Source organism: Arvicola amphibius, chromosome 1, assembly GCF_903992535.2.
Source record: "Arvicola amphibius chromosome 1, mArvAmp1.2, whole genome shotgun sequence".
NCBI lineage: Eukaryota > Metazoa > Chordata > Mammalia > Rodentia > Cricetidae > Arvicola > Arvicola amphibius.
Genome location: NC_052047.1, coordinates 141,201,054 through 141,228,125, shown reverse-complemented (window position 1 = coordinate 141,228,125; position 27,072 = coordinate 141,201,054). Strand labels below are relative to the sequence as shown.

At 51.4% G+C, this 27,072-nt stretch overlaps 2 protein-coding genes across 2 annotated transcripts in view; one reads left to right on the top strand and one right to left on the bottom strand.

Annotated features, from left to right (window-relative positions):
* The window catches only part of Stk32c (serine/threonine kinase 32C), an 84,463-nt gene that overhangs the window by 30,425 nt on the left and 26,966 nt on the right, over positions 1–27,072 (top strand). The window contains exon 2 of the mRNA XM_038344682.1: positions 16,895–16,950. Coding sequence (XP_038200610.1) covers positions 16,895–16,950 — 56 coding nt within the window. The remainder of the gene's footprint in view (positions 1–16,894; positions 16,951–27,072) is intronic.
* Positions 23,726–23,927, bottom strand: LOC119824516 (cytochrome b-c1 complex subunit 10-like). The gene has a single exon (XM_038344696.1). The coding sequence runs from the start codon at positions 23,894–23,896 to the stop codon at positions 23,726–23,728; it is 171 nt and encodes a 56-aa protein (XP_038200624.1). The 5' UTR covers positions 23,897–23,927.

Sequence of the window (27,072 nt, the reverse complement as noted above, 5' to 3'; positions counted from 1 at the left end):
AGACTGGCTTGGAAATTCTTCTGCTCTGACCCATGATAGCCCTGCTTCAGAGACTCTCCTTGTAACCCCTCCCCATCTGCAGTATTCCTGCTTTCTGAGATTTTAGGGTCAACACCCTGCCACTTGGTCTTCCTTCCTCTTCACCCTGCACTGGCCCCCAACCACAACCTAGCCCTATTCAGATCAGTCCTGTGATCTGCCTGTCTCACCTTCTTGTCTGGCTCTGATGCTCATCCTGGAGACAGATTTGGGTCTTGTTGGCACTGCCCATCAGTTGATTGTGAAGAGGTCATTCTAATTACCGAGGCCACTAAGGGTCATTGTCATCAGACAGCAAATGCTTTTCTAGAAATGGACTAAATACCTAGCAGTTCCCCATAAGACCCATAAATATGTCAGGCATTTTTTTGAGTTGGAATCACATGTGCAGATCAGAATCACACATAGGCTGGGAAACCCTGGCAAGCGTGTGTCCCCTGAAGCTACAGTCCTTCTGAGTATAGAACTTCGTCATCATTCTGGAAAGTTCCCTCCTGTTCTCACAACGAGACCTCCCCCTTGCCCTGTCTTTTGCTTTTATTTCCCTCCCTCACTCTGTCTTTGAGAGTTTCTCATTGTGTAGTGCAGGCTGGCCTTGAAGTCTCCATCTTCACTAACTCCGGGAGCCACCACTCGGTGAGGCTCATTACATGGATCGGTGAATCCGTTCTTGTACAAATGGCACTGTGTAATATGTCCTATTTCCTTCAGCCTGGCTCTGTCATTCATGTGCACCCGGGGTTCATTGTTTGGTATCAGTAATATTAGTAGCTCAGCAAGTCGTCAAGCGGTGTCTGTTGTATGAGTGCAGAAAGCAGGAGTCCCCTGAGCATGTGTCCTGTGACCACACCCTGTGGTTTCCGGCACTTGGCCGTCAGCGTGCCTCATTTCTCTTGGGCTGATGTCCAGCAATGAAATTCCTGGGCTATTTAGCCAGTATACGCTTGACTTTCTAAGAAACTGTGCAACTTCTACATGGTGACTGCAGCCTGTCACACCCAGTTAAAATGTATGATCCCAGTGATACACTGAGTTGCTCACACATGTGGCATGGGTTTGGCTGCTGTGGTAGGAGCAGGACTGTGGTTGGGGTCTAGTTGGCATCTCTTGATGAATAACCAAGGCCAACATCTTTTGTCTTAGGTCTTTCGTTGTTCCTCCTGTCTGAGTTCTTTGCTTGTTTTTAATCCCTGTGTGCTGATATGTTGGCTGTTGGGGGCTGAACCTCACTTTGAGCCTCAGTAAGAAGGATCTGCATTAGCCTGGGTAGTGTCCTAAGGACTACACAGAGGCTGGCTGATGCCAGCTACTTTCAGCTTCCAAATTTCAGATAAGCTGCATTCTCTACTGGTTCAGGCTCTGGCAGGTTCTCCCAGATGCAGGGAATGTCCCTAGCCTCCTTCAGGCTCATATTCTGCCCATTGTCTCAATGAATAACCATGGTGGTCTAGAAGCCATCAGACCAGGGCAGTGTGTGTCAGGGAGCTGGGCTCCGGAGAACTGAGCTATCCTGGAAGAAAGGGGGTAGAGGGGGTTGGCATATGGGAGGGCAGCCACAGGATCTGGCCCCATGCTCTGTGCTCCACACCTCCCCCCCCCCTCCGAGCTGTGATCATGGGAATACAGTTATAAGGCCATGGTCACAGTGCCCAGTGCCTCCCTTGTTGCTCTGATGCAGAGGTGCACCTAACAGTTGTGACTGCATCCCCGCATTCAAGTACAGGCTTGATAAGCAGGGCTCAGATTCTGATTTAGCGCAGTTTTAATGCCTTTTGTAAAAGAAAAAAAAGTCAGAATAAAGCTGCTTTAACTGTTCATGGTTAATCTTTGTCCTGCCTCTACCTCCTAACTAGGGTAACCAGCTTGCAAAAAGAGAAGGTCATATGTACCTTGATAGCTTTGGCGTGATGGATCTCTCTTGGATACGTTTGTTCACTGTCCCTGGATTAAATAGTACCCCGTGACCACTGCTAGTTCATAAAAGCAGGGCGCAGGTTGAAGCTTGGTCTAGGCCCTCTGGGAGAGCAGCACTGTGGACCTGAATGGCTTCCAACAGTACCTGCTAGAGTGTTTGTGGTAGCAGCACTGTCCCCTTTAGTGTTGTGGTCTCCCAGATAAGGGGTGGGAACCAGGCCCCCATGTCTACACTTAGGATAGTACCCTGACTACTTGGAGCGTCAGGGCCCAGGGGTTTGTGGTAGCACCCATTTTTGTCCCCCATAGGGGCTGATGGAGGCTGGGTGAGTGGGTGGACTTCACACTGGCCATGGCTTGGCTGTGAGCCCCACTAAGGCCATGCCATGCCATGCCATAATACTCAAATGTGCACATACAAGCAAACACCTGTATATGTGTTATGTACACATGAGCACAAATTCCCTGGTCTCACCTGTCAGACAGCCTGAGTCATTGCTGCCCTGGTACTCTTGGCATCTGTTTGCCAATGGGTCCAGCCCTGCTCCTGGCACTGGGATCCTGGATCTCCTCTTATAGTCTGTGCTCCCACATTCTCTTAGTGTGGCCACACCCATAGGATCCCTGAATCCCCCCAGAAGTGCCTGACTCCCTTCTAAGTTAGCTGTGGGGCAGCCCATCCCTCTCCTCTAGGAAGCCTTCTCTAACTCTTCCAAATGGCTCCAGGACCCATGTTCCATTCCTGGGTACTGGCCAGCATCCGTGTAGTGCCACCGCATCAATGAGTGCTGGCACTGCCCCTGGTGGCTCAGATCCTGAGGCCTGTCTCGCAGAGTTCTGTCACATTCCTGAGAGTCACCAGAGGCATGCTGGGCAAGGTGGGGTCTGCCCAGGTGGACTAGAATCTCAGTCACGAATTTGCATTTTGGAAAGAAGCCCTCAGAACCATTAGTCTCCAAATAGGAATGGTTTCTGGTTAAATGTGTAATGATGGGCTTGGGAGATGGCAGCCTTGCTGATTGCCCGCAGTCGCCAGAGCAGCCGGCTCGGCAGGCAGGTAGTGGTGGGCAGTGTGGTAGTTTGAATGTAATTGGCCTCCTATAATCTCATAGGGAGTGGCACTATCAGGAGGTGTGGCCTTGTCGGAGGAAGTTTATCACTGAGGGGGTGGGCTTTGAAGTCTCTCTTGCTCAAGTTTCTCTTAGTGTGACTGTCAGTTGACTTCCTGCTGCCTTCTGGTCAAGATGTAGCTAGCACCGTGTCTGCCTGTACGCCATCATGCTCCCTTCCATGATGATAATGGACCATAAGCGAGCCACCCCAATTAAATGTTTTCTTTATAAGAATTGCTATGCTCATAGTGTCTCTTCACAGCAATAAAACCCAAACTAAGACAGCTTAGTACAGACTCTGTTGTGTAGATTTTAATGGTAGCTCTAATGAAAATTTATAATGAAAACAAAAAGCAAGGTGAACAGGATAAATTACAAGATGTAAATTTTGAGGGGAAAAGAGCACCAAGAAGTGGAATAGAGCTAAATCCTGTGTTCAAGGAGATAAATGGATAAAGAAATGGAATAAAGGGAATGGTGACCTCTGGGCAAGATCCCACTTAACTAAGTTTCCTACGTATGAATAGGAACTAAGAAAAACTTAGGGTTGGACTTGGTGGGACACACCTTTAATCCCAATACTGGGAAAGGAGAAGCTGTCTGGTTTCTGAGTTTGAGGCCAGCCTGGTCTACAGAGCAAGTTTCAGGATAGCCAAGCTTAGGCAGCAAAGGACAGAAAGCTGGTGAGGATGTAGTTGAACAAGAGGGCCGTGTTCCAGCACCAGGAAGCAGCAGAACTTGGCAGCATTGGCTACATGGTTCTGGCTTTAGAGTTAAGGATAGAAGAAAGGGGTTTTGAAATTTGCCTCCATGACTAAAGAAAGAAACTGAGACAGGCATGTGTCAGGGGTGTCCCAGAATGGAGGCCTAGTAGAGAGGCCATTGCGTGAAGCTATGAAGTTGAAGCCTGGATTGCCTTGGAGAGAACCCAAGATGTTAGAGATGCCAGAGTCACGGGATACCTGTCAAAGAGAGCTATTAACATGGAGTAGAACCAGCCCAAGAGAAAGAAGTGTGTTGCAGTCAACAAAGCTGAAAGGAGTTGGAGAGCTGAAGAGTGTTTTGACATCAGACATGGGGATGCAGAGTTTGGAGTTCGCCCAGCTAGTTTTTGGTTATGCTTTGGTCCAATATTTCCTTGCTATGCTCCCTTCTCTATGTTTTGGAATGATCATGTAAATCCTGGGCCATTATATGTTGGAAATATGTGATCTGCTTTTTTATTTTGATTTTTATAGGCAATTGCAGTTTAGAGATTATATGAATCTCAGAAGAGACTTTGAACTTTGGACTTTAAAAATTTTTTGAGACTGTGATAGACTATGAGGACTTTTGAAGCTGGCCTAAATGCATTTTGTGTTATGATATTTTTACAAGCTTATGGGGGTCAGGGAGTAGAATGTAGTAGTTTGAATGTCATTGGCCCCCATAATCTCATAGAGAGTGTCACCATTAGAAAGTGTGACTTTGTGGAAGTGGGTATGGCCTTGTTGGAGGACATGTGTCACTGTGGGGGTGGGCTTTAAGGTTTCCTAAGCTATGGATACCACCCAGTGGACAGTCATTTCTTGTTGCCTACAAGATATAGGAATCTCAGCTACTCCAGTACCACATCTGCCTGCACACTGCTGTGCTCTCTATTGTAATAATAATGAACTAAATCTATGAAACTGTAAGCAAGCCCCCTCAATTAATTATTTTCCTCATAAGAGTTGCTGTGGTCATGGTGTCTCTCCTCAGCACTGAAAACCCTAACACAGGTAGGGACAGTGCCTCTTAAGAAATCTGCCTGGGGAGGAGATCACTGCTTGACAGTCTTCTTAGGACGTGTTTCTTCAGTGAGTTCAGAGCCTGGGGATGAGGTAGGAGTCTTCCGACTCTGCGTGCGTGTGTGTGTGTGTGTGTCTGTGTGTGTGTGTGTGTGTGTGTGTGTGTGTAACCCACAGGGAGAGGCAGGGCTCTGCAGCCCTTCCCCACATGACTCTGGCACCCAGAAGCATCACCTGGCAAACCATTGCAAGTGAAAGTCCCTCTGAGAGGAGGAGTCCTCTGCTTGGCAGGCTCCGAGCCCTCGCCAGGTTTGCGTCCCTTTAGCAACTCCAGGGGGCTTTCCGTCCACACTCACGTGCCGTTGGGGGTCAGACAGTGCTCTGAGGGTGGCCATGTCTAACTCTATAGAAGCTGTGACTGTCACCTTACATGGCAAAGAGGACTTTGCAAATGTGACTAAGCCAAAGGTCTTGAGGCTAGGAGGTTGCCATGCAATACCGGGGTGGGCCCTTTGTGCAAACCAGCTGCCCTCATGGCAGGGAGGCCGGAGGGCAACAGGGCTGGGAGCTGTGAGAGCAGAGACAGAGATTGGGAGAGACTAACTAGAGGAAGGTAGGTTGCTGGCTGAGAAGGGAAGAGGAGCTGCAGAGGGTGCAATCCCCCTAGAAACTGAGAGCAAGGAAGGATTCTTCACTGGAGCCTCAGGAAAATGGGCCGTCCTCGTTCTCACAGTCACAAACATGTATGTCTCACAGTGTGGGAAGTGGGAAGTCCAAGATGAAGACATTGGCAGATTTATCATCTGCTGAGGGCCACTTTTTGGTTCATGAATGGTGTCTTTTCTGCCATGTTCTCACTTGGTGGACTTGGCAGGGAGTCCTCTGGATCTTCCTTTATAAGGCCCCCAAGGGATGAGGCACCCTTAGGCCCTGACACCTCTGAAGGATCCCACTATTAGTGCCATCACCCTGAGGGGAGGTTCTATATATGTAGCTGGGCAGACCCATGCTCTCTCTGCCTGTTAGCACTTGGATTTCAGCTCAGCAAGACCCATTCGAGACTTCAGTCCTCAGGTCCACAAGATAACAAACGTACACTCTGTTAAGCCACATTGTGGCCACTGGCTAGTGTTCATAGGGAATGATGAAGCCCAGGGACCCAACAGAAGGGTTCCTCTTGATAGTGTTTCTGGGTACGGACCAGTAAGAGAGCTGGGAGAGTGTGCACCCTCAGCGGAAAGCCAGGCAGAGGTGGAAAGAACCACACAGATTGCTATGGGTAGTCCACAGCTGTGAAGGGGAACAGACTCCAGGAGGCACATGCGATGGAGGGTCCTGGTAAGGCCTGAGGGTCACGCTGAGCCTGGTGTTGTGAAGTAAAACTGGGACGCTAAGGTCTGGCAGGGGAGAAGTAAGGGTGTACCCGGGGGTCCCCAGGATTTGCTCTTCTGTTCTCTCACATGTGTACCTTAAATGTTTCCTGACGTGTTCAAAAACAGCTGAGGAACCAATGTGAATTGGAGAGTGTATGACTTTGCTGGCTGTGCCCAGGCGAGAGAATCCCAGCATTCCCAACTTGGCTACTGTGTCCCAGTGTCCCCAACACAGGAAGTTCTGTGAGCTGAACTATAATAGAGGCTTGTCAAATTCAGCAGTGTCTGTCTTTTGGGATTCTGTCGGGCAGAGCAGAGCCAGAAAAGTCAGATAAAACGGTGCAATCTCTCCACATGCCATAGACTTTCCCCAAGTACCCAAGAGGTTTCAGGATCCCAGCTATTCTTCTCTTTGGTCCCAAGTCTGAGGTTTAGAACTGACTAATCCTGTTGTGTGAAGTTTAGCTTGCTCAGTCTTTGTGTTCTCAGTTCATGGCTGATATTTTCATGGTACTGGGCAGGATTTCTCAAGGCCAGCTGCATTTGGGGTTGAGCAACTGAGGCTTAATGTCCAGTGATGGCTGAGGTCAGACTTAGGAGGATTACCTTGGGGATGGAGGGGTGTGTTTCTGTGGCAAATGCCTCTCCTGGTCCCTTCCTGTTCCTGTAGGGTGGGAACTTGAAGCACAATTTCAAATTCCCTGTTACAGACCGGACATAAGTGACCGGTGGGAAATGAGACCACCCAGGCTTCTGGACTGGGTAGGGAGCAGATAGAGTCTGTGTGTATATTGGGCGGGTGTGAACTGTCGTGGGTGTGAAATCATATGACTTTGTGTGAAAATGTGAGTGTGCCTATGCCAGTGTGGGTAAGATGAATGTGTGAGCGTGGGGGGTGGGAGTTGTGCGCTGAGTGTGTAAGACTGTGCCTTATGTTCTGGGCCCTGGGTTATAATGGGTACGAGTGTGAGGAGACAGCCTCATGTTGCTCTGATATGTGTACAGACACAGATGCTCATGAATGCTCTAGACTCCTCCCACACTGCACTTTGCCCGTTGCCTTAGCAACTTTCTGAGCTCTGGCAAGCCCCTGTCTTGCTGAAGGGTGTAGGAAATGCATCCTGCTGAGTCCTGGATGCTTCCTTCACGGTCAACCCTCCAGGAGGAGGAGATGGGGAGGGTATGGGAGTGGGAAGTGGGGTAGGACCTGTCAAAGCCCGGGGAGATGAAATCCAGATGTGGGGCCCGCCTGGTCTGGAATTTCTGAGGACTTATAGCCTGCTCCCCGGGTGCCTCCTAACTTGACTGATACCCTGGGAATTGATGGACAATTGCCTTAGGTCAAGTGAGCCTGGCCACCTCCTCCTTGGAGTTGCCCCATGATCTTGAGACCAAGGCTGCGTCCAGGCAGAACCTTTGGCTCTTGTTGAGTGTAGGGCTACTCAGATTGCAAGGTGAGCTATGGTCCTTCCTCTCAAATGAGAAAGCAGAGAAGGGTGTGTCCCGAACAAAGTATTTGTAATTGAGTGTGTGGAGGGGGCCCAGTACCACCACTGACCCACTTGTGTAGGCTGTCCTATGGTCAGGGCAGTCTAGGAGGGAGGAGGCTGCCTAGGTTGTGGGCTTCATGAAGGGGCTGCCTTGGGGTGGCTCTGCTCTGGCTGTGACCTGGTTTGTCCCGAGGAACTCCTCTGCTTCCTGAGCCCAAAGGGTGGAGGTGACTGGTCCCTCTGTGTCATGGCAGCAATGTTTAACTCTGGCATCTCCTGGTTCAGTCCTGTGGGCCATCGAGGAGGCGATGGATCTCCCGATGCCCTGAAGAGAGATCTCAGGCAGTGAGTTCTGTCCCTGGGCCAGTGTGGAGGGCCTGCTTATAGCAGGTTGATATTTTCCTACCATTTATTATTAACATTTTTAGAAGAAAACTCTTTGGTGACGAAGTGGCCCAGTCTCACTCCTAGTCTGTGTGTGGGATGAGATTATAGTGTGTCGAAGTAAGTGTATCTGGGGGCCATGGCTTTGGGGTTCACTCAGATGTGTACCCTAGCCTGTGTCAGTAGGGCAGAGACATAAACATCAGGGGACAATGAGTGGCTTCTTTTGAGAATCTGTGCATACTGTGTGGAGAGGGACTGGCAACTGGGACTCAAGATGCACAGGGTACCACATCAGAGCCCCAACTCTTGTCCCTTCAGGGTGTGGAGGAATGGTAGAAAACCTTTCAACCTGTCACTCATGGGCCAGGGTGTGCGTGTGGGGCAGTGCCATTCCTGTGATTGGCAGGCCAAGTAGAAAGGGCACCTAACGTGTCCCTTGTCCTCAGTGCACAGCCCTGGGAGGCAGGGCACCAGTTGCTCCCCCTGTGCCCTTCATTCCAAGAAAGAGGAGGCTGCCCGGGAAAGTGCTGTTGACAGTCGGGGAAGGTGTTTTCGCCTCTCTGGAAGTGTTAATGTGCGAGAGTAAGATGTGAGTTCACGCCTGTCTGGTTGAGGAAGCCCTGCTGCACTAGGCAGCCGCTGGCACCACTTTGGCTGTTCTCCCTCCCCCATCGCTGTGCAGTGAGTCTCTGCAGGTGTGGTGGAGAGGAGGCGGTGGGCACAAGACTGTGCATGACCTGCGGCTGGGTTTTGCTTCCTACTGTAGTCCTGGAGTCCACATAGCTGGGCCGCCATTCCCATCCCCTAGGAGGAGCAGGGGAATGTAAGTGCTGGTGGCAGCTTTTCCCCTGCAAGACACTTACTTGCCAGAGTGTGCGGGCAGTTGCTAGCTCAGGTCCTGACTAATTTCAGAAGCAGCAGAGCTAGCACAGGTGGATGGCCTTCCTGGATTCTGTGGGCCTTGCTATGCTTGGCCTTCACTGCAGGGTGGTCAGTCGTGGGACCTCAGCCTCTTCTGTATCACAGATTGCCCAGTAGATGCGGCTCCCCCACCTATGAAGCGGTTTAGAAGTGCCAAGGTCCACCCCAGGTCTACAACTGGGAATCTAGTACCTATTGCCTCTGGCGGCCAGGCTATTGCCTCTTCCTAGGGCTCCTCTGTTTTCTTCTGTGGGGGGGGGACACACTGGTGGCCTGAAACCTGGTGGAGCTGCAGCAGAAGTCCAGAGCCTGCAGTGGCTGGTGGAAGGGCAGCTTCGGGTAGAGTCCTTTAAGCCTTGGTCTGGCTACATGCCCCACCTCCATCCTCCTTGCTTCCTACATTAAAAAAATATAAGTCCCTCGCGAGGCCATCCTAGGTTTCTCTCAGGCTGGCCTGTCTGCTTCATACATTCACGCAAGGCTAATACATTCCGGGTACCACTTCTGGAGAGCTGCCTAATGTTCTAGGCCCTTGGCTGGACTCTTGCTGCGGAAGCCACTGCTGTACTCCAGCCCCCACCCCAGCAAGCGGGAGGTGCATGCTCTTCAAACCCGGAGTTCATATTTGCTGGGGAGAGGGGCTCCCGTGTCCTGAAAGGATCAGGATGGCTCACAGTGGGGGGAGCTCCAGAGAGAGTAGAGTCAAGGTGTGGACAGCCGCGAGCAGTGAGGGCTACCAAGAGTGTGCATGGCTGTGATCAACTTGGGGAGGAGAAGAACCTGGGGTAGCAGGGGAGTTCACAGTTCTGGGATCCTGTGAGACAGCTGGACCCCAAATCCTTATGGTCTTTTGGGAGGGGAGCCTGGATAAAAACCCCATTCTATTCTGCCTTCCCAGTTCAGAGATCTCAAGGATGGAGGCTCCAGGCAGGTTTGGGGTCTCTGACTCCCCAAACACCTGAGTGCAGGAGGTGGTGGAGGCCCAAGTCTAGTGGTGACTGAAGCCAGCTGTGGTGCTATAGCAGGGGTGCTCGCCTGGGTCTCAGTGTTAAGTCATGGCCGGGGAAAGCAAAGCTCCCCCCCCCCCGCCCCACACACGTCACAGCATGTCCTGTGTCCATTGACTGAGTCTAACAGGGTAGGCCCTTGTCTAATGGGGTACTAATGGACCTGGGGCTTCCCAAGTTTGTCCCTAGTGGTTCTAAGGGTGTTGATCACCTGAGCGGTTAGCAAAAATCAGACTTTGGACAATAGGATTCCCCTGGGTAATCTTAGGGGAAGCACTGCTGCCCACAACTGAGGGAGAACCCCATGTTCTGACCATTGTGGGGTAGGCTCTCTGCCCATCCCAGGCAGCTTCCCTGCAGGCCCCAGGAACTGAGCTGTGGCTGGCCAGAGTCATCGTATTGATCTGGCTGCTGCCCTAATCATTAATTTATGGAAGTTTCCGGTGCAGTCTGGGGGGGCGGGGGATGTCAAAATGGAACGCGGGAACAGGATTCCAGATTGGCTCAGGTGGCGGGGCCAGAGTGGGCAAAGCAGTCTGGGAAGCCATTACCAGGAGCATTTACTGTAAACAAAAGGTGGGGGATGGGCCAGGTCACTGCCCTCATGGAGACTAGTGGCAGGGTGCACCAGGTCCCCTGGCTGTTGGCATAATCCTGGCTATAAGAAGCCAGGATTGTTCTGATCCTGGCTATAGGAAGCCAGGATTGTTCTGGGATTCAGGGTCCCTTGGGACCTCAGCTTTATCTCAGCTACTTCTGAATCCTGTGTCTGCTGCAAGAAAACGCAGGAAGAGGCCTTGGCTCCAGCACCAGGGCTGGAGACAAAGACTAGAGGAAGATACAATGGCGGTGCTCTGAGGTGGGGCCAGACCTCAGTCAGCTTCTGAGAGAAGGCTTGAAGGTGAGCAGCGGATGGCCAGGCAGAAGCAGGCTCTCAGAAGCAGTTCCCAGTTGGGGGCTCAGGGCCTGGTTGCTTCTTGGTGTGGCCTGGCTAGCTGGGTGACTGCTGAGAACAACATCCCTGGTAGTACAGGCATAGGCCACAAGTTCATGGCCCTAGAGGGCTGCTGCCCTGCTCTGCCTGGGGCCAGGGTGGGGGAAGGTGGGGAACGTTGACTGAGTCTTTTGAGCCATGAGCGAGAACTTTCAGGGTTACCTACACCTTTAATACTTTGAACTGAGGAGTCCAGCATCAGAGCTACAACACACATCTACTTCCCAGCCCCTTGCACTTGAACTTTTCCCCTTGGGGCCAGAGACATCTTCCGGCTGAGGAAAGAGGTTGCCTGAGGTCAAGTCAGGGTAGAGAACGTTCTTCTTTTTCACCCCTTATAATACCTAATTTCCTTTGCTACCTAACTGGTCTGCCCCACTCAGCTTCCTCATGTAGGAAAAGAAAGGCCAGCTGTCACAGTCTTGAGCAGCTCTGAGGGCCACTCCTGGGTTCTGTCTGTACCATGTTGGTGGCTTATTGCAGGGCTGAGTTGGGCTGCCTGACTCTTCGTTGGTTCCTACCAAGGGAAGAAATTGTAACCCCAGGTAGCCCATGATCCTGGGCCATAAACACATTTCATAGAAGTCACAGGACTATACTGAACCAGGCCTTTAGTCATTTGGGGTGGGAGATTTTCTTCATGAGATTTTTTCCTGGGTTGTAAACTATACAGCCAATTCGCCTTATAACCTGAAATCCTTTATGGTCACTTCAGAGAGTTTCACTTTCATGTTCAACTGTCCTGTGGGTGAGAGAGACTCTGTGGGAGGATGCTGAGGTTAGGAGGCTCTCATAGGTCACCAGGAGGGGCAGTCTGTACCAAGAAAGGTTCCCAACTTCAGATCCATTGGAAGCTGTGGGTAGCACCCCTCACCCCTGGCTTTTCTCTGTCCAGCACTTAACTTCCTGGGCCCGTCCTGGATTTGGATAGGGCTCTCTGGAGACTTTTCTGGGATGTGGAGAGCGAGCATAGCTGCCCCTCCAGGCCTGCGGGGGAGGCCTTCAGGCTGTGCATTGACTGTGTCACCGATAACAATAGCGTGACTCACGGCAGCCGCTGGTCTATTTTTACTTTCCCAGGGACCATCTTCCCTCTGCCTTCCTCACAGGGGCATGCCTTTATCTGCTTTAGCTTAGAACCTAGTGACTTAGCGCTTCCCCATTGCTTTCCTGTTAGGGAGCACTGCTTCTATGCCCACCACAGTTCGTGCACTGAACCCAGTGACAGACCTGAGGAGCCACGTAGAAGAGGGGAGGAGGCCTGACCCTGTCAACTGCAGGCGGGGTGTTTGTTTGTAGGAGAGGTACATTCAAATAAGACCTGTAGATTTTGCTTAGGATTGTATGCAACTGTATACGAATCTGGTTTTTTTTTTTTTTTGGCTTTCTCTTGACTGTTTTTAGCCGACATATGGTCTTGATGTTGTCATCAGAATGATTGCCCCCCTCTGCCTCTTCCAGCCACCCTTGATTTGCTTGCTGCAAGAAAACCAACAGGCGACACTCCTTACGTGATCCAAAGGTGCCGAGGACACGTGTGTGCAGAAACACCTGCTCAGGCTGCTCAGTCAGAGCAGCCGGCAGTCACAGGGAAACCAGGGGAAAAGGCAGTGCCGACTGTCATTCCTATGGTGTGTGTTTCTTACCCAGCTAAGCCTCAGTATCGAAGGGGCATTCAGAATCGTAGTCACATGCTACCCTGGGAGAACACGTGTCCGGAAATTCTCTAAGTTGTTGGCTTGGGATGCCGAGATACCCTCTTTTTTCCTGTTGGTTTGGTTTAGCGGTTGGGACCCCAGCCAATGGCTTGAACAGCACTCTCGATGGCTCCCTGATACCTCACCTGGTGCCTCGTCCTGTAGTAAAAGGCTACAGAGCTATAGGTACAAGAGAGGTGACCTGTCCCCATATAGCAATGATGGCTTCCAGCCACACTCCGCAAAATGAAAGCATTCCTCGAAGAATAAATATTTTAAAAACCCTTGATTTTTGAAATATTTATCTGCCCTGGGAAGAGTCTGTGCCCACGCTCTTCAGTATGTTGTACGATGGGAGAGCATCTGGGGGCTTGGAGCTCTGAGCTGGGCCATTTTCTTGCATAGCAAATCTGGATTTAAGCAGGAGATGTGGACGTATAAGAAGGACCTGTAGGGAATTGAACTAGTGTTTTCTTCTACCTGCTTGAGGATTTACGAGGTTTTTAACACTGGGCGGTGGGGGCGGGGGAGAGGCAGGGATCTCACCCTGCCCTTGCAGAGCAACTAACTAGTGTTGGAGCTGGGCAAACTGACTTGATCAGCCCTCCCCTAGGCCCGCTCTTCTGCTCAGGGTCATGCTCAGAAGCGTCCCTGTGGTGACTTTGTAAAAGCAGGCAGTCTGTACCCCCTTTCCTTGCATTGCCCCCCCCTACTTATTTGTTTGTCTAGAGTGTTTTCTTCCACAGCAGAATTTTCTTTGTGTCTCCCCAACAAGGACAAGCCTGAGAAGAGTTGCCAGGGTTTTAGACTCTTCTCTGTGCTAGGATGTATAGCCAGATCTCTGGCTGCTATGGGAACCTAAAAGGAGCGGGAGGAGCTTGCATCTGGGGATGGGTAGCAGCGCTGGGTTCTGGGGTCTTTGGAAGTGAAGCCAGCTTAGTTTGTTAGGAAATGGACAGCAAATAGAACTGGCCTGGTCATTTTGAAAAACAAAACTGTTGGTAATGAGACATGTTTGGGGAAAGTCAAGAATCTTCATTTTGATTTTTTTTTTCCATTCCAAGGGCCAATTACCGGGAGGGTGGGTCAACTTAACGAACCCAGTACCCTTTGTCTTAGCAGGGTTTTTTCCCTGTACAGGCCACATTGATTTCCAACCCTGGGGAACTCCCATGGCAACCACATCTCTGTGTGCTTTTATGAATTGGTTACGGAATTGTAACCAATGAATGTGCCTATGAGGTTAGGAGGGTTGCGTACTGAAACCTGAAGCCACCTGGCACCTGCATCTTCTCAGGGCTGCAGCCAGCAGTGCTTGCCTGTCTCCCTCACCCACTGCAGGAGCTGGCAGGTGAGATCCTCATGGGCCCTCGGCTTAGGAGGAAACCAAGGATCCAAGGAGATGGGCATACTGCGGGCTCCTCCAGAGCTACTAGGACCCATCGCAGGGAGCTGGGGGCTGCTGAGAGGCCACAGACAAGCCAGTGTCCAAACCACAGCTCTCGCTGTGCACCTCCTGGCTCTGTCCCTCAGCAGATCCTGCCAGTTCTTCTCTAGGAGCCTGGAGTCTTTTCTGGTGTTTTTCCCTTTGTTTGGAGAAAGGGTCTCACTATGTATTGTGGCTGGCCTGAATGCAACATTTAGACCAGGCTGGCCTTGAACTCAGAGATCTGCCTGCCTCTGCCTTCCAAGTGCTGGGATTAAAAGTATGTGCCGTTATACCCAGCCTCCTAGAAGGCTTCATTCCCACAGATCTGGATGGTGATTTCGACTGGGCAGGTGTCTGAGCATGGAAGGGGACAGCTGCTAGGAGACTCGCACATGCCTCTGACTGTTATTTAATGTATTTTATTTCTCATCCTTTTTCTCCAGTAAAGGCTAAACTCAGAACATTATACCTAGGCTCTGCAAAAGCTAGTTGTCTTGGCTGAGTTCCTGTGTGAACTTACCGCTGTCAGGCTGACACTTGACGCCCCCTGCATTGTGCTGGCTGCGGAGGACATCCCAGTGAGCTTCCCTAACTTGTTTCTCAAGTGGCATTGGGCTGGACTCTGGGTACCAATGGGGCTAGGATAGAGCCCAACAGACTCCACGCTGCCATTCTGAAGGCGGGCATCTCATCAACTGTTGGGAATGGGCGAGGCTGCCTAACTTGGGTGCCTGAGTGTGTTAGGTCTCTTGTGCAGCTATAGGAGACCAGGGACCTCTAGGTAACAGCAGCTGCATCTGAGTTCTGATTGGGAGGCAGAGGGACCCTGGCCCAAAGCTTGCTGGCAGAGCCTTTCTCCAGAAGCTGCAATATGGCCGGCCCAGGCCTCTTCCCCTCCATCATCAAGATGCAGACCTTATTTTAAACCCCAAGGTCAGCAGCGCCTCACCTCCACTCCCAGCCTTGCTGCTCCTGCCCCTGACCCCAGATCCCTTCCCCCACCCCTGCTCATTTAGTTTTGGAACCCTGCATAACACTCATCACCGGGCAGTACTGGTGTGTTTGTCACGGGTGAGCATAAACTGCAAGGTGTGGAAAGATTCTGCAGTGGCTTCAGCATAGGGCACCCTCACCTCGCTTCGTAGCTCCGAGCAGAGCCGTGTCTATGGGACAGCCTAGGGCTTAAGGGAAGAGCAAGGTCCGTGTGAGCCTCTGCTGGACGGAGTCTGCACAGCCCCCCCTTACCCACCATGCACTCGCCACCCTCTCCTTTATCCTTTTAGTTTTGTCCTCGCCATGTGGCTAGGCTCGGACAACCAGGCTTCCTCCCCAGGCTGGTAGATGCAGTGGCTTACATGAAACAGCAACCATGATTTCCTGTTCAGAGGAGGGGCGGAGGGGCTGGCTGCCACCCACCCTGCTGGGATTGCTTTCTCTCTGCAGTATGCAGTTTTCTCAAAAACCAAAACCAAAACCAAAACATGACCAAATAAGCTGAGGTCTCCAGCAGGTGGCCCCAAGCTAGGCAGCCCAGCCCTGGTGTCAGTGGGTCCCTGCCTGGTATGTGATATCTGGTGCTGCACAGGCTTGGATGAGGTGACTGTGTGTTGTCATCTGTGAAGAGTGGACCCATTCTCTATGGGCCTTCCCAACCTTGTGGCCAGTCCAGCTCTTGGCACCCTATCTACTACATCTTGCTCCTCAACCAACCCAATTTCTACTTAGGCCTGTACCAATCAGCTTCCTGGTCTGGGGCAGCAGCCGAGTACCTGTCTTATATACATAAGCTAGAAATGGGAGTCCCACTCGGCCCCAAATCTCTGGTGTGGGAGGGAGTGGCTATGAAGTGAATTAGTAACACCACCAGCCATAGGCAGTCAGGTTTCCCCAGAGTAAGTGTCTGTGCAGCTAGGCTGAACGCCCTGGGTAGACCCTCCAAGGGGTAGAGTGTGGCATTACACATTTGGGGAGCTGGCCTGGAGGGGTCCGACTCAGTGGGGCTAGATAGAAATCTAGGCTGCCTGAGCCCATCCCGTAGGCCTTACCTGAGAAAAGGACAGTAAGAGAGACTGACCCGTACTGACCCCATAGGAAAGCTTCAGGCAGGGCACAGCAGGAAGTCTGGGGATCAGAATCCTCCACTGACAAAGGTTTGCTGCACCGGCAGAGGGTGCCTCCCTCACCAGGCCTGTGACAGCAAAGAGGCACCATCAGTAGGGCCCTGGTGACCCCTGGAAAGGACAACCAGCTGTGTTGTATGCTGTCCTGTGCTGCCCCCCATTGTTAATCAGAGACCATTGCAATCCTGGGCTCGTCCAGTGAGCTCCGCCGCCGGGGCCAATGCTCCCTCCTGTTGCTGGAGAACCCCAGAGCAGGGGCTGGTGCTCCAAGAGCCCAGAGGCCTGTGCTTCCTGTTGCCCATCTTTCATGGGGTGTGATGTCAGGGGAGTTGCTAGGTGCAGGTTTGCAGCAGAGGAAGTCTGGGAGCCTGTGTTGGCTCATTAACCCTAGTCCTACGGGTGATCATATACTTGCCTCCACTCCATAGCAATCCTGCAAGTCCTGCAAGGAGGGTCTGAACCATCCTCTGTATACCTGGAGTTCACCCAGAGACATGATCAGCCCTCTTGAGGGGTCAAGTGGGCGATCTCTGATAGCCTGCAGCATTGCCAAGCAGGGGCAAACTTCTCAAGGGTGGGGCTTGTGCCTGGCACAGGGCCTTTCCACCACCTTACCTGGTGTCTCTCTGCTTCATTCCACAGTGAACTTCGACCACTTTCAGATTCTGCGAGCCATTGGGAAGGGCAGCTTTGGCAAGGTAAGGAAGAACCTCTGGGTGGGCCAGTGGAGACTGGGGACATGTGGGACCACAGAGCCACGCAGACTTGCTCCATCACTCCTCGGAAAAGCTAGTTCCGTCACTGGGACAAAAAGCTCAGGATGGTCAGGGAAGAAGCAGGGGCTCTGGGCGTTTCTGGGGTTGTCAGCACAGCCCTCCACCACCTTCTGGGCAGGATCTCTGGGCTCTTGACTCAGCTGAGAATAAGTGTCCTGGTTTAGCTCTGTAGAACCTTTGTCGCCCTGTAATGTTCTGCATTCTAACACCCACCCACTCAGGATACTGTAGCTATCTTGCAGGCCGAGTGAATTCCTCAATAAGGGGTGCACTGTGGCCTAGAATGAGGGGGGATCTTAGAAGGGCTGCGTTGTGTAGCCAGCTCCCCGAGCTACTGTGACATCTGATGGATCTGCCAAACGAAACAACAGCTGAGGCCACACTGGAGTCCAGAGGCCAGGCTGTACCTATGTCTGTTTCTTAGGTGCAAGGGGACAGAACTTAGTGTGGTGGCCCAGCCTGCTTTCTCTCAGACCAACCCCGAAGCTCTTACCCCTCAAGCAGGCAGCTTGCTGAGCCTGTCTCCACTTGCCTTGTTCTTTCTTGGCCAGATCTAACTTCCTGATTGCTGCCTTGTGATAGCTACAGATTGGGGGTAATTATAACTCAAAGAGACTTAACTAGGGCTCTGAAAAGGCTGGAATTAGCCCTCGGCTTCTGCAGCGTGGTGTGCTGTGGATGGACCCCTCCTGAACAGACGTTTCTGTTCAGCTGTCCGGGTACCTCCCTCCCTTCCAGCCTCACAGCTGTCTGGGCACTGTGTCTATTTAGGCTCTGAAAGCCCTCTCTAAAGAGATTGTACAGCCACCAGAGTACAAAGCATAGGGTGATTGAGGGTGATTAATTGCCTCTACTTCATTGGATCACAAAGGATGGCTGTTCTGGTTGCTGGAGCCCAGGGTGAATGTAAGTCAAAGCAGATGAGCACTTTGCACAGGCTTGAAAACACTATAGGGAGGGTCCCTAACATCCAGGGTCCCAGGGGTTCCTCCAGGCCTACTGCTTGGAGACTGTGAAGATGGTTAGCCTAACTGAGACCAGTTGAAACCCCTCTGTGCTGATGTTGCCAGAGCTACAAAGGGTGCAGGCAGGAAGGACAGGTGGAGGGAGGTTGTGGAATAGTGGAGGACAGAGGCTGGAACTAGGTTCTGGAAAGAAGCTAATGGAGGTACTGGAACTGGGCTCAAGAAAGTAGCCAAGAGGGTACTGGAACTGGGAGACATTCACAAACTAGGTCTGGAGAGGGCTGGGTTGTCACATCCCAGGATGAAGACCACCATTAGTGGGCTAGCCTGCGGTCATGAGGAGCAGGGGTAGGTGCTGTTTTCTGGGACTCTTCCTATTTCTGTCCTATTTCTGGGGGTTTTCAGGGTATCTATTACCCAACCCTTCCTGCATCTACTGTCACCTACACTCCTTCAGGGGGCATTTTTGGTCCTCATGAGGGTATCCTGTCATATGACAAGTTTGCAGAACCCAAAGATTATGGGTCCTCTTACCAAGTCTTGGTTTTGAAAGTTGTTGGCCTGGAAACAGGTTGCTGTGGGGGCGGGGAGACAGGCACATTTTCTGAGCTCGTGGGTAGTGCTTAGACCACTGATCCCAGTTAGCTGCCCAGTCAGGCCACTGGGAGTCTTAGGCTGGGTGTCAGAAGAAGGCCTGTCACAGGTCGGGGTCTGTTCTTCCAGCTGCTCTCAGTGGCCACAGTTGTAGACATCACGCAGGCAGGAAGGAGTGGGGACCAGAAAAGGAAGCTGGGATGTCTGGTAGAACTGAGAATATATCCACTTGTATGCTGTGGTTCAGGGGGGTGAGTCACTTTTCTATAGGGGAGACGAAGCCCACTGAAGCCCCACCGAGTGCCAGGCCATAGCAGGGCATGTGCATCTGAAACCAGTGTTTCCAGTCAAATGTTCCTTTCACTATAATGGCTGCTCCACCTGTTGGGGCTATGACTCTTGGAGATAGGTTATGCGAATTTGCTATAACGACTCCTTGACCTTTTCCCCCCAATTTCTTAAAAAAAAAAACTGGTAAACTACATTTGACATAATGTTTGTCACCTATCCTGTTTTGAGCGCACAGTCCCGTGTCCCCATGGCCATGATGTTGTAGGACTGACTTTGACTACTTTCATCTTGCGAAGATGAAGCTGTCTCCATTTAGTGATAACTCTCCCTTGCCCTCGTTCTGGGCCCTGGCAGCAGAGTTCTGCTTCTATCTCTGGTTTTGAGTACCAGGACACCTTGCCTTGGTTATTTCTAGCTTCTGTGACGGAAACACCACATACTGGATGCTCAGGCAATAAATATCTCTCATAGTTATGGATGCCAGACGTCCAGAATGAAGGCAGATATGGTGTCTGGTGGAGACTGAGTTCCCAGCTGTGTCCTCGCATGGTGGAAAGAGGTCAGCGTTTCCTGGGGTTCCGGCTCAGGGAGTGTCCTGTTCAGGAATCCTCCCACCCTCACAATCTGCTACTATCAATTTTCATTGCTTAAGATTTCGATGTGCAAATCTGCGGGGACTCAAGCATCCAATAGGAGGTAGTGAGTGGAATTATGCAGAGTCTGTCTTTTGTTTCTGGTCAGGTTCTTGTAGCAAAATATTCTTAAAGTTGTGTCTGTGTTGTAGCGTGTGTCAGAATCCCCTTCCGCTGAAGGTAGAGCGAGCCTATTGATCCCGTGCCCAGTGCTTTCCTGCTGATGGACTCTTGGGTTGCTTCCACAGATGAACCGTTGTGGATTGTAGCCATGAACATGAGTGTTCAACAGTTTCTGGGTGTTCCTGTTTTAAATTCTGTTGCTCAGGTGGACTCGCCATATCACAGGGCAGTCTTATTTGTGACCCTAGAGGAATTGCCATGTTATTTCATAAAGGCTACGCCATGTTACAGTCCCACCACAGGGCACACCGTTCCCTATCCCTTCCCGTACTTGTCAGGGTCGGGGGTTTCTGGGTCATAGCCTTCCCAGTGGAAGGGAGAGGCTGTCTCCTTGTGTTTCCCTGACGGTGACAGACAGATATGCTGATGAAATTCATGCCTCGGTAGGAGCCTGTGAGGGTGACGTCTAGATGTCTGGAACTCAAGCCTCTGCTGTGGAAGGGTCTGGGCTCTCCTGACCTCCTGCTGGAGTGTTGAGGGCTGATTTTGTTGTAATGGGTTTGTTGAGCAGGAAGTCCCTGAAAGTTGTTTCTAGGAGAAGTAGCTGCTGGATTTTATGGAAACAAATCCTTGTTTCCATAAGGTGGAGTGAACTGGGACACACAGGCAGTTGCTTGGGAATATCGCTTAAATCAGGAAGACAGAAATTGAAAGATAGACCTTGAATGACTGTCATGGCGGTAAAGATGAAAACTAGAAGGGACTGGTTGAAATGCCCATCATCAGTTCGAACCAGAATGAATGACCTTGGCCCTGACCACTCTCTGAACATTGGCTTTGCAAGGTACTTGTTCATCAAGCATGAACTGGGCGCTCAGGCTCAACCGCAGGCGGCATCAGGCTCTTAGCTCCCTGACTTAGGGGTTAGAACTTCACACTCAGCTTCCTTGTTTAACCAAAGCCCGAAGAAACATCCTATGGGAATCCTGGACATCCCTGTAGGAATGGCGTGGTGCTGTTGCTGGTTAGATTTGCTCTTCTGCCAGGCTTCCATCCATCCTGGAAATGACAGGCTGCCCTTAAAGAGCAGGAGATATAATCAAATCCACCAGTTACTGAGAACTTGAAGAAGTCACATCTCGGAGCAGAAAGAGAGGAGGCTGGGGATGGGACAGTCTTCATTCTTCAACCTTGGGAATAAAATCCTCAGGTGTGGGAATGGAGTAAAGCCCCCCCCTTTGGTCCTTGGGCATCATGACAGCCTGACTATATTCAGAGGATGCCAGGAGGGAATGAGGCTTCAGATGGGATACTCTCCTGTCTCCAGCGGTGCCTCTTTCAGAGCTGTGGACCATTCAGGCTCCTCCTATGAGTATGCGGTCTGTGTGCCTCTTCCCCAGGGGTCTAGGACCTCTGCAGGAGGCAGTACAGCCCTTAGGGTCCCTCCCTGATCCCATCTTCTCCTCAACGAACAGATGCCTAGGGAGTGATGTGGCCCTAACTAATTCTAAGACATACCATCCAGGTGAGAATAATCAGGACTCCGAGAAAATACATCTGTTTCCCTGTTGGTATGGATGCTTGTCCAGCCCTTCAACTACAACGCCTTACCTTTCCCCTCACGCCCTCTCTCTTGTCACGCATTTTGACTAAAACCTTAGCAACCTTTTAGGTTGGGAGAGGGCTGTGTCTGAGAACTCCCCAAACTTTTCTTGTTTTAATTCCAGAAAACTGGATTCCATCCCAGCTACCAGTATCACTGAGACATTCGAGAGAGAGAGAGAGAGAGAGAGAGAGAGAGAGAGAGAGAGAGAGAGAGAGAGAGAGAGACAGAGAGAGACAGAGAGAGACAGACAGAAACAGAGAGAGAGAGGAGAGACACAGAGAGAGACAGAGAGAGACAGAGAGAGACAGAGACAGAGAGACAGAGAGAGACAGAGAGAGAGACAGACAGAAACAGAGAGGAGAGACAGAGAGACAGACAGAGAGATAGAGAGAGACAGAGAGAGACAGAGACAGAGAGAAAGACAGAGAGACAGAGAGAGGAGAGACAGAGAGACAGAGAGAGAGACAGAGACAGAGACACAGAGACAGAGCTGACCATAGAGGAAGAAAGAGCTGTATTTATTAGCTTTGAATTTCTTTTGTATAATGGCATCATGGCGAGCAAAAATGAGTACTCCAAAATGTCAGATCTGAGAAGCAGTGTTCCCTCGGAGAGTACATGAAATATCTGGGAGCACCCAGAGGCCCTTGTTGGTATAAGTAAGCTGCATTGGCTTGTGATTAAGCCTTTCTGGGGGCAGGTCTGCCTCTAGGCCCTCTGTAAGGGGGCAGGCCTTCCTGGACAAGGGAAGACTGATAGTGAGGGGGAGGGGAAGGGCCTTGGAGGGCATGTCTTGAGCAGACCTGGGCACTCTTAGGAAACTTTTCCTGCTCTTGTTCACTTTCTGTCCTTTATCAAGTGGCAAGCTTGGGGCTGTCACCCGAACCCTTCCTTCACATGCCCCATATTTTGCTGTTTGTTGCATGTTCTTAGAGCGTGTGCTACACCGTTCTGTACGGTGTCTGGTTCTTGTAGTAAGCAGTTTATTTTTCCATTTGGAAACTTGGTTGGTCTGTGCATCCTAGTGTAGGTCCCTGCCCATCGGCTTTCTCCCTGCAACGACTCCCCGGAAGTGAAGAGAAAGGCTGCTTCCTTGAGTTCTGTTATGGCTGGGCAGAGACTAGACAGGCTTGAATACAGGACTTGTACCCCATCTGGGGTCCATGCAGTCAAGGTGGTGACCTTGCAGCCTGTGGGCATTTCTTGCTGGGAGGACAGGACCTGGTTTCAGCTTCCATGGGTGTGGGGAGTTTTAGAGGTGCATTCAGCTCAAGGCTGAATGTTAATGTCAGTGCTATCAATAGGGCAAGGTGGCAGTCTTGAAGATTCTCTGAGAACTGTTATCAGTAAGTGGAAGATCAAGGGAGCTCTAGGAAGGACCCCCGAGTCTGGATGTCCTGCAGGAGCCCTAGTCCAGGTGGGGTTTTAGCACCCCAATTGGCTTTGGAAGAACAGGCATAAGTTGCTGTTTCAGCAGGAATGTTCCTCCTGCATAGGGCCTTATGGGCCCAGTTTCCAATTGAATGGATCTCTCCATCCATCTTTCTTTCTACCCCCCCCCCTACTTCCCTGGTCACCCTATGTTCCTTAAACCCTCTTTCTCTTTCTTTATGTCCCCATGCTTGTAGTGAGAAACGGCAGGGGCTGCGTCCCGCCACCCGCCGCCGGCTAGCTTTACCCAAAATAATTACACGGAAACTGTATTCTTTTAAAACACTGCCTGGCCCATAGTTTCAGCCTCTTATTGGCTAATTCTCACATCTTCCTTTAACCCATATTTAGTAGTCTGGGTAGCACCACGAGGTGTGGCTTACCAGGAGAGATCTTAACCTGCGTCCATCTCGGAGAGGAGCAGCATGGAGACTCCCTATGGCGGCTGCCTGAAGCGTCTCCCCCACTCTACTTCCTTGTTCCCATAATTTTGTTCTGTCTACTCCACCTACCTAATTTTTTGTCCTCTTAAAGGGCCAAGGCAGTTTTCTTTATTAATAATGAAAGTAACACATAAACACTCCTCCATCACATGCTAAGGCCAGTCCCAGCTCACACAGAGGCTCCAGGGTGCCTGGACACAGTGATTTCTGGGGAGGGACACCTGGCCTCTTTCTCTCTTACTATAGTCTGGGCATGAAGTCTGCCTCCTAAGGAGCTGGGCCTAACATTGTGGCTCAGAGCTCTCAGAAGGACTGATGGAGCCATTATATGGGTAAGAAGGTAAGGAGGGAGTACATACCAGTAGGAAGGCTTAGGCCCAAATTCACAGACAAATTCTGTGGTTTTTTTTTTTTTTTTTTTTTGGAGGTGTGAGAACAAGGTTTAATGCTACACTCATTAAGGCAGCCCAAGTGTTTATCAGCGCAGAGGCTCCCTCGGGTGCTGCAGGACTTCGCCGTGTCCAGCTTCCTCAGCGTCCTTCACTAGGCTGAGCTGTTCCTGAGATAGCAGGGTTTAGTGCCAGGGAGATCCTGAGTGTGACGGGAGTTTTCCTAATCATTCTTCTTAAATTTGCCTTTGATGTAAGGTACCCAGTCCAGGATCAAATGCCAGTCTGTGGCCCACACCAGCCCCACGGCACCCACGGCACCCCACATGCTGGCAGTGGGGATCCAGTTCTTGGCCAGTTCCCGGTAGCGTGGGCCCAGAAACTTGCTCAGCATCGCGCAGGGTCTCAGCACTCAGGGTCACCCTGTTCCTGCTGTCCTGTAACACTGCGCATGTGCCGAATTCTGTGTTCTTAAGCTTATGGGTAAAAAACCAGGAGAGTTGGGTGCAAAATGCCTTTGACATAGTCCCCAACCACTCCAGGAATTCTGTCCCTTACAGAATCACCAAATCCTCAGATAGATCCAGAAGAGACTTTAGCCAGAGGAAGCTCATCCTCAGATGTGGACATGCAGTTTGGGGACTTTTAGCTGGTGTGAGGCTGGGTCAGGGCCTCCCTTGTCCTTCCCTGGCGGATCTGTTTATGTAGCCCCCACTGATAACACCTTGCGTTTGCCCAGCATCTCAGAGACAAGACAGCACTGTGGTTGCCATGGCAACCTCTCTCAGCGGCTGCATCCTGCCAGGAGTATTGTGGGACATCACTGGGCCTATGGTTCACTGAGTCTGTCTGTGGAGAATCTGGTTCTAAGATGCTCCACACAGCAGCGGGGAGTCAGTCATAGCCACAGAGAACTCAGAGGATGTCTGACTTCTGGGATATGACCCAGTTGTTAGTGTTGAATCATGGATCCTAGATCATCCCCGGGGCTGCTGGAACCAGTTATGCCTACAGCCCGCATGGACTACCCAAGACACCAGGATGAGAAGTTCATTGGGAGGCAGCCTATGTCAGCTTCGTTGGGCAGATGGTACCATCTATCCTCCATGTTCACAGCCAGTGGATTCTGATATCAGCAGGATGGAGGGCAGTATGCAGGCAGCAGCTTACCTTTGATGCTGATGCCAGTGCCATGTGACTTCCTTTCCTTTCAGATTAGCCCCACCCTTTCCTCCTAAGACATTCAGGGCTTGCATCCTGAATTCTACGGTTTAGCGTCTCAAATCTTTGTGCTGTGGGTATCAGGGTCAGCCATTGCTTTATGGCCCATCATGGGCCTGGCTGACACAAGGTAGGTAGCATCTATGGCGAGCATTGCTAATGTAAGTGCGAGGTGTGGCTATTAGAGTTAGCAATGTCAGTTATAGCTACAGAAGTCTCTGCCTGCCGCCTGGTGCTGCTGGTCCTGAACGTAGCTGTTGTGCTCCTTGCGTGTGTCTGAGCCTCATTTCCCCAGCCTGTGGTCCTACAGCACACAGGCTCTAGCTAATGCACTGGCCTGGTCTGCTCTCACAGATGTCCTGCGGAGTCTACCCCTCTGGCAGAGGTTGATGAGACCTTCTAGGGCCAAGCACATTTAGTGGGCTATCTCATTTGTCAGGGAGTGTGCCCCAGAGACCTCAAAACAGCGGCATCTGTTGACTGTGTTGGTTGTGATCTAAGATGGCTTGAAACCGACTCTCGCTTGTGCTTTCGCTGATGCTGTTGATTGAAAGAGAGGGCGGAAAACATGCTCGCACTAGTGGAGGGGAAGAGAGGTGTGAGCAGCCCTTCCAGTAGGACCTGGTGTCCTCTTAGGGGGCCACAGCAGCAGATGGACTCCGGAGGGCCGTAGAGACCCTCAGCATGGACAGTAGTCAGGTCTCAGTGAGTTCCGTACAGGCTGGCCCAGCTACTATGCTGTGGATGCCAGGCCCAGCCATTGTTGGTTCTTGTCCACATTTTCCCACCTCAGAGCTCTGCCACTCAGGCCCAGGCGGGCTCTGAGATTTAAATTTTGAGTGAATTGTGAACTCTTCTGCCTTGGACCTTCATTAGAAGAGTGGTCTTGGCACACTCAATCTACCAAATGTCCTTTGAACTTCTCTTCTGTGGGCCTCTAGGTGCAGACCCTTCTAGAATCCATCTGGGCCCCATCCTCACTCCAGGAGTCTCCCTGTACCCTCCCATACTGAGGCTGTCCCCACCAGTGGCCTTTCTCCATGAAAGCCAGGGCTGCTGGCCTCAGTGACTTTGAAGAGGGGAAAATGCTAAGGATCAAACAGGACTCCATCCCTTCCAGGATTGGAGGTGAAACCCACAGGAGTTCTGAGCATAGCTACAGGGGGATTCCTCAAAGGTCAGGAGGTGAAGTGAGCACCAGCCACAGTGAAGCTGACCAAGGAGAGGGGCTTCCTCCCTAACTAGATCAGAGGGGTTTTCCTGAGAGCAGTTATAGAAAGTCTCGGCTGAGGGTACCACCAGGGCTGTGGCAGCCGAGCAGTGTCACAGGAGCTCTGGGTACTATGGGCACCAAGGGTGCCATGGGGACTGCGAAGTCTGGGAATCCTGTGGCGTCAGCAGCCTGTGGCCAGACCCTCTTCTAACAGCTCCATTTTGGGCTTGCCTCTGCTGCCACTGCAGGACGAAAGCAGCCTCCCGGCCACCACCCCACGGAGCCAACATGCAGCAGAGCATTTATCACACGCTCCTAAGTGGGCCAAAACACGATGTGAATGTGCCAGGCTTGCCTCTCAGGGTCACTGAGGCAGTGCTGGTACCTTAAAAATAGCTGTTTCCCTCGCGACGGGCTCAGGAGGAGAGCTCCTGCTTTCTTCCCGGCTAAAGGCCATTACCATCCCCCTGCTATACCTGGTCCTTGAGCAGCCTTGACTTGGGAGGACCAAATAGGGGTGTGTGCAACTGAGGGTGGCCCTGCTGACTGTCAGGAGCAGGGTGGTTGCCCTCTGCTTGTTGGGCCCCGAGGAGATCCTCTTGTTGGTGAAGCTCACGAGGCTGGCAAACAGAGCTTTCCAGGAGACACGTCATGCGTTGAGGCTCGCAGGAGGCTGTGGGTGCCTTGCATGAGGTCTAGGCTGCTCACCATGCACCTTATTTCCTTCTCTGCCTAGGCACTCCAGAGGCCCATCTCTGCTCTGAGACAGCTGATTCAGCTGCCTCTGTGTGCTGCCCCCTTGTGGGAGTCTCATGCCTTGTGATAATTTGTAAGTTTCTAGAGACAGTAGACAAGAGGAAGGCCATCCTCATCTCCTCCTAACCAAGCCTCTGCATAGAGCAGAGCCCAGTGCTAAGCTGACTGTACCTCTCCGCTGATGACTATGAACAGCAGCTTTGGGTCTATCCTGACCGCCCTTGTGGAAGCCAGCCCTCTCTCTTGACTCTCTTATGCATTCAACTGAATTACAGAGAACAGCCCATCCCTTCCCTCTGAACTTCAGCTGTTGTCTCCACAACACAAGGATATTTTAAAAACATACCTACAGAATTTTTCATGCCAAACTAGCCAAGAGT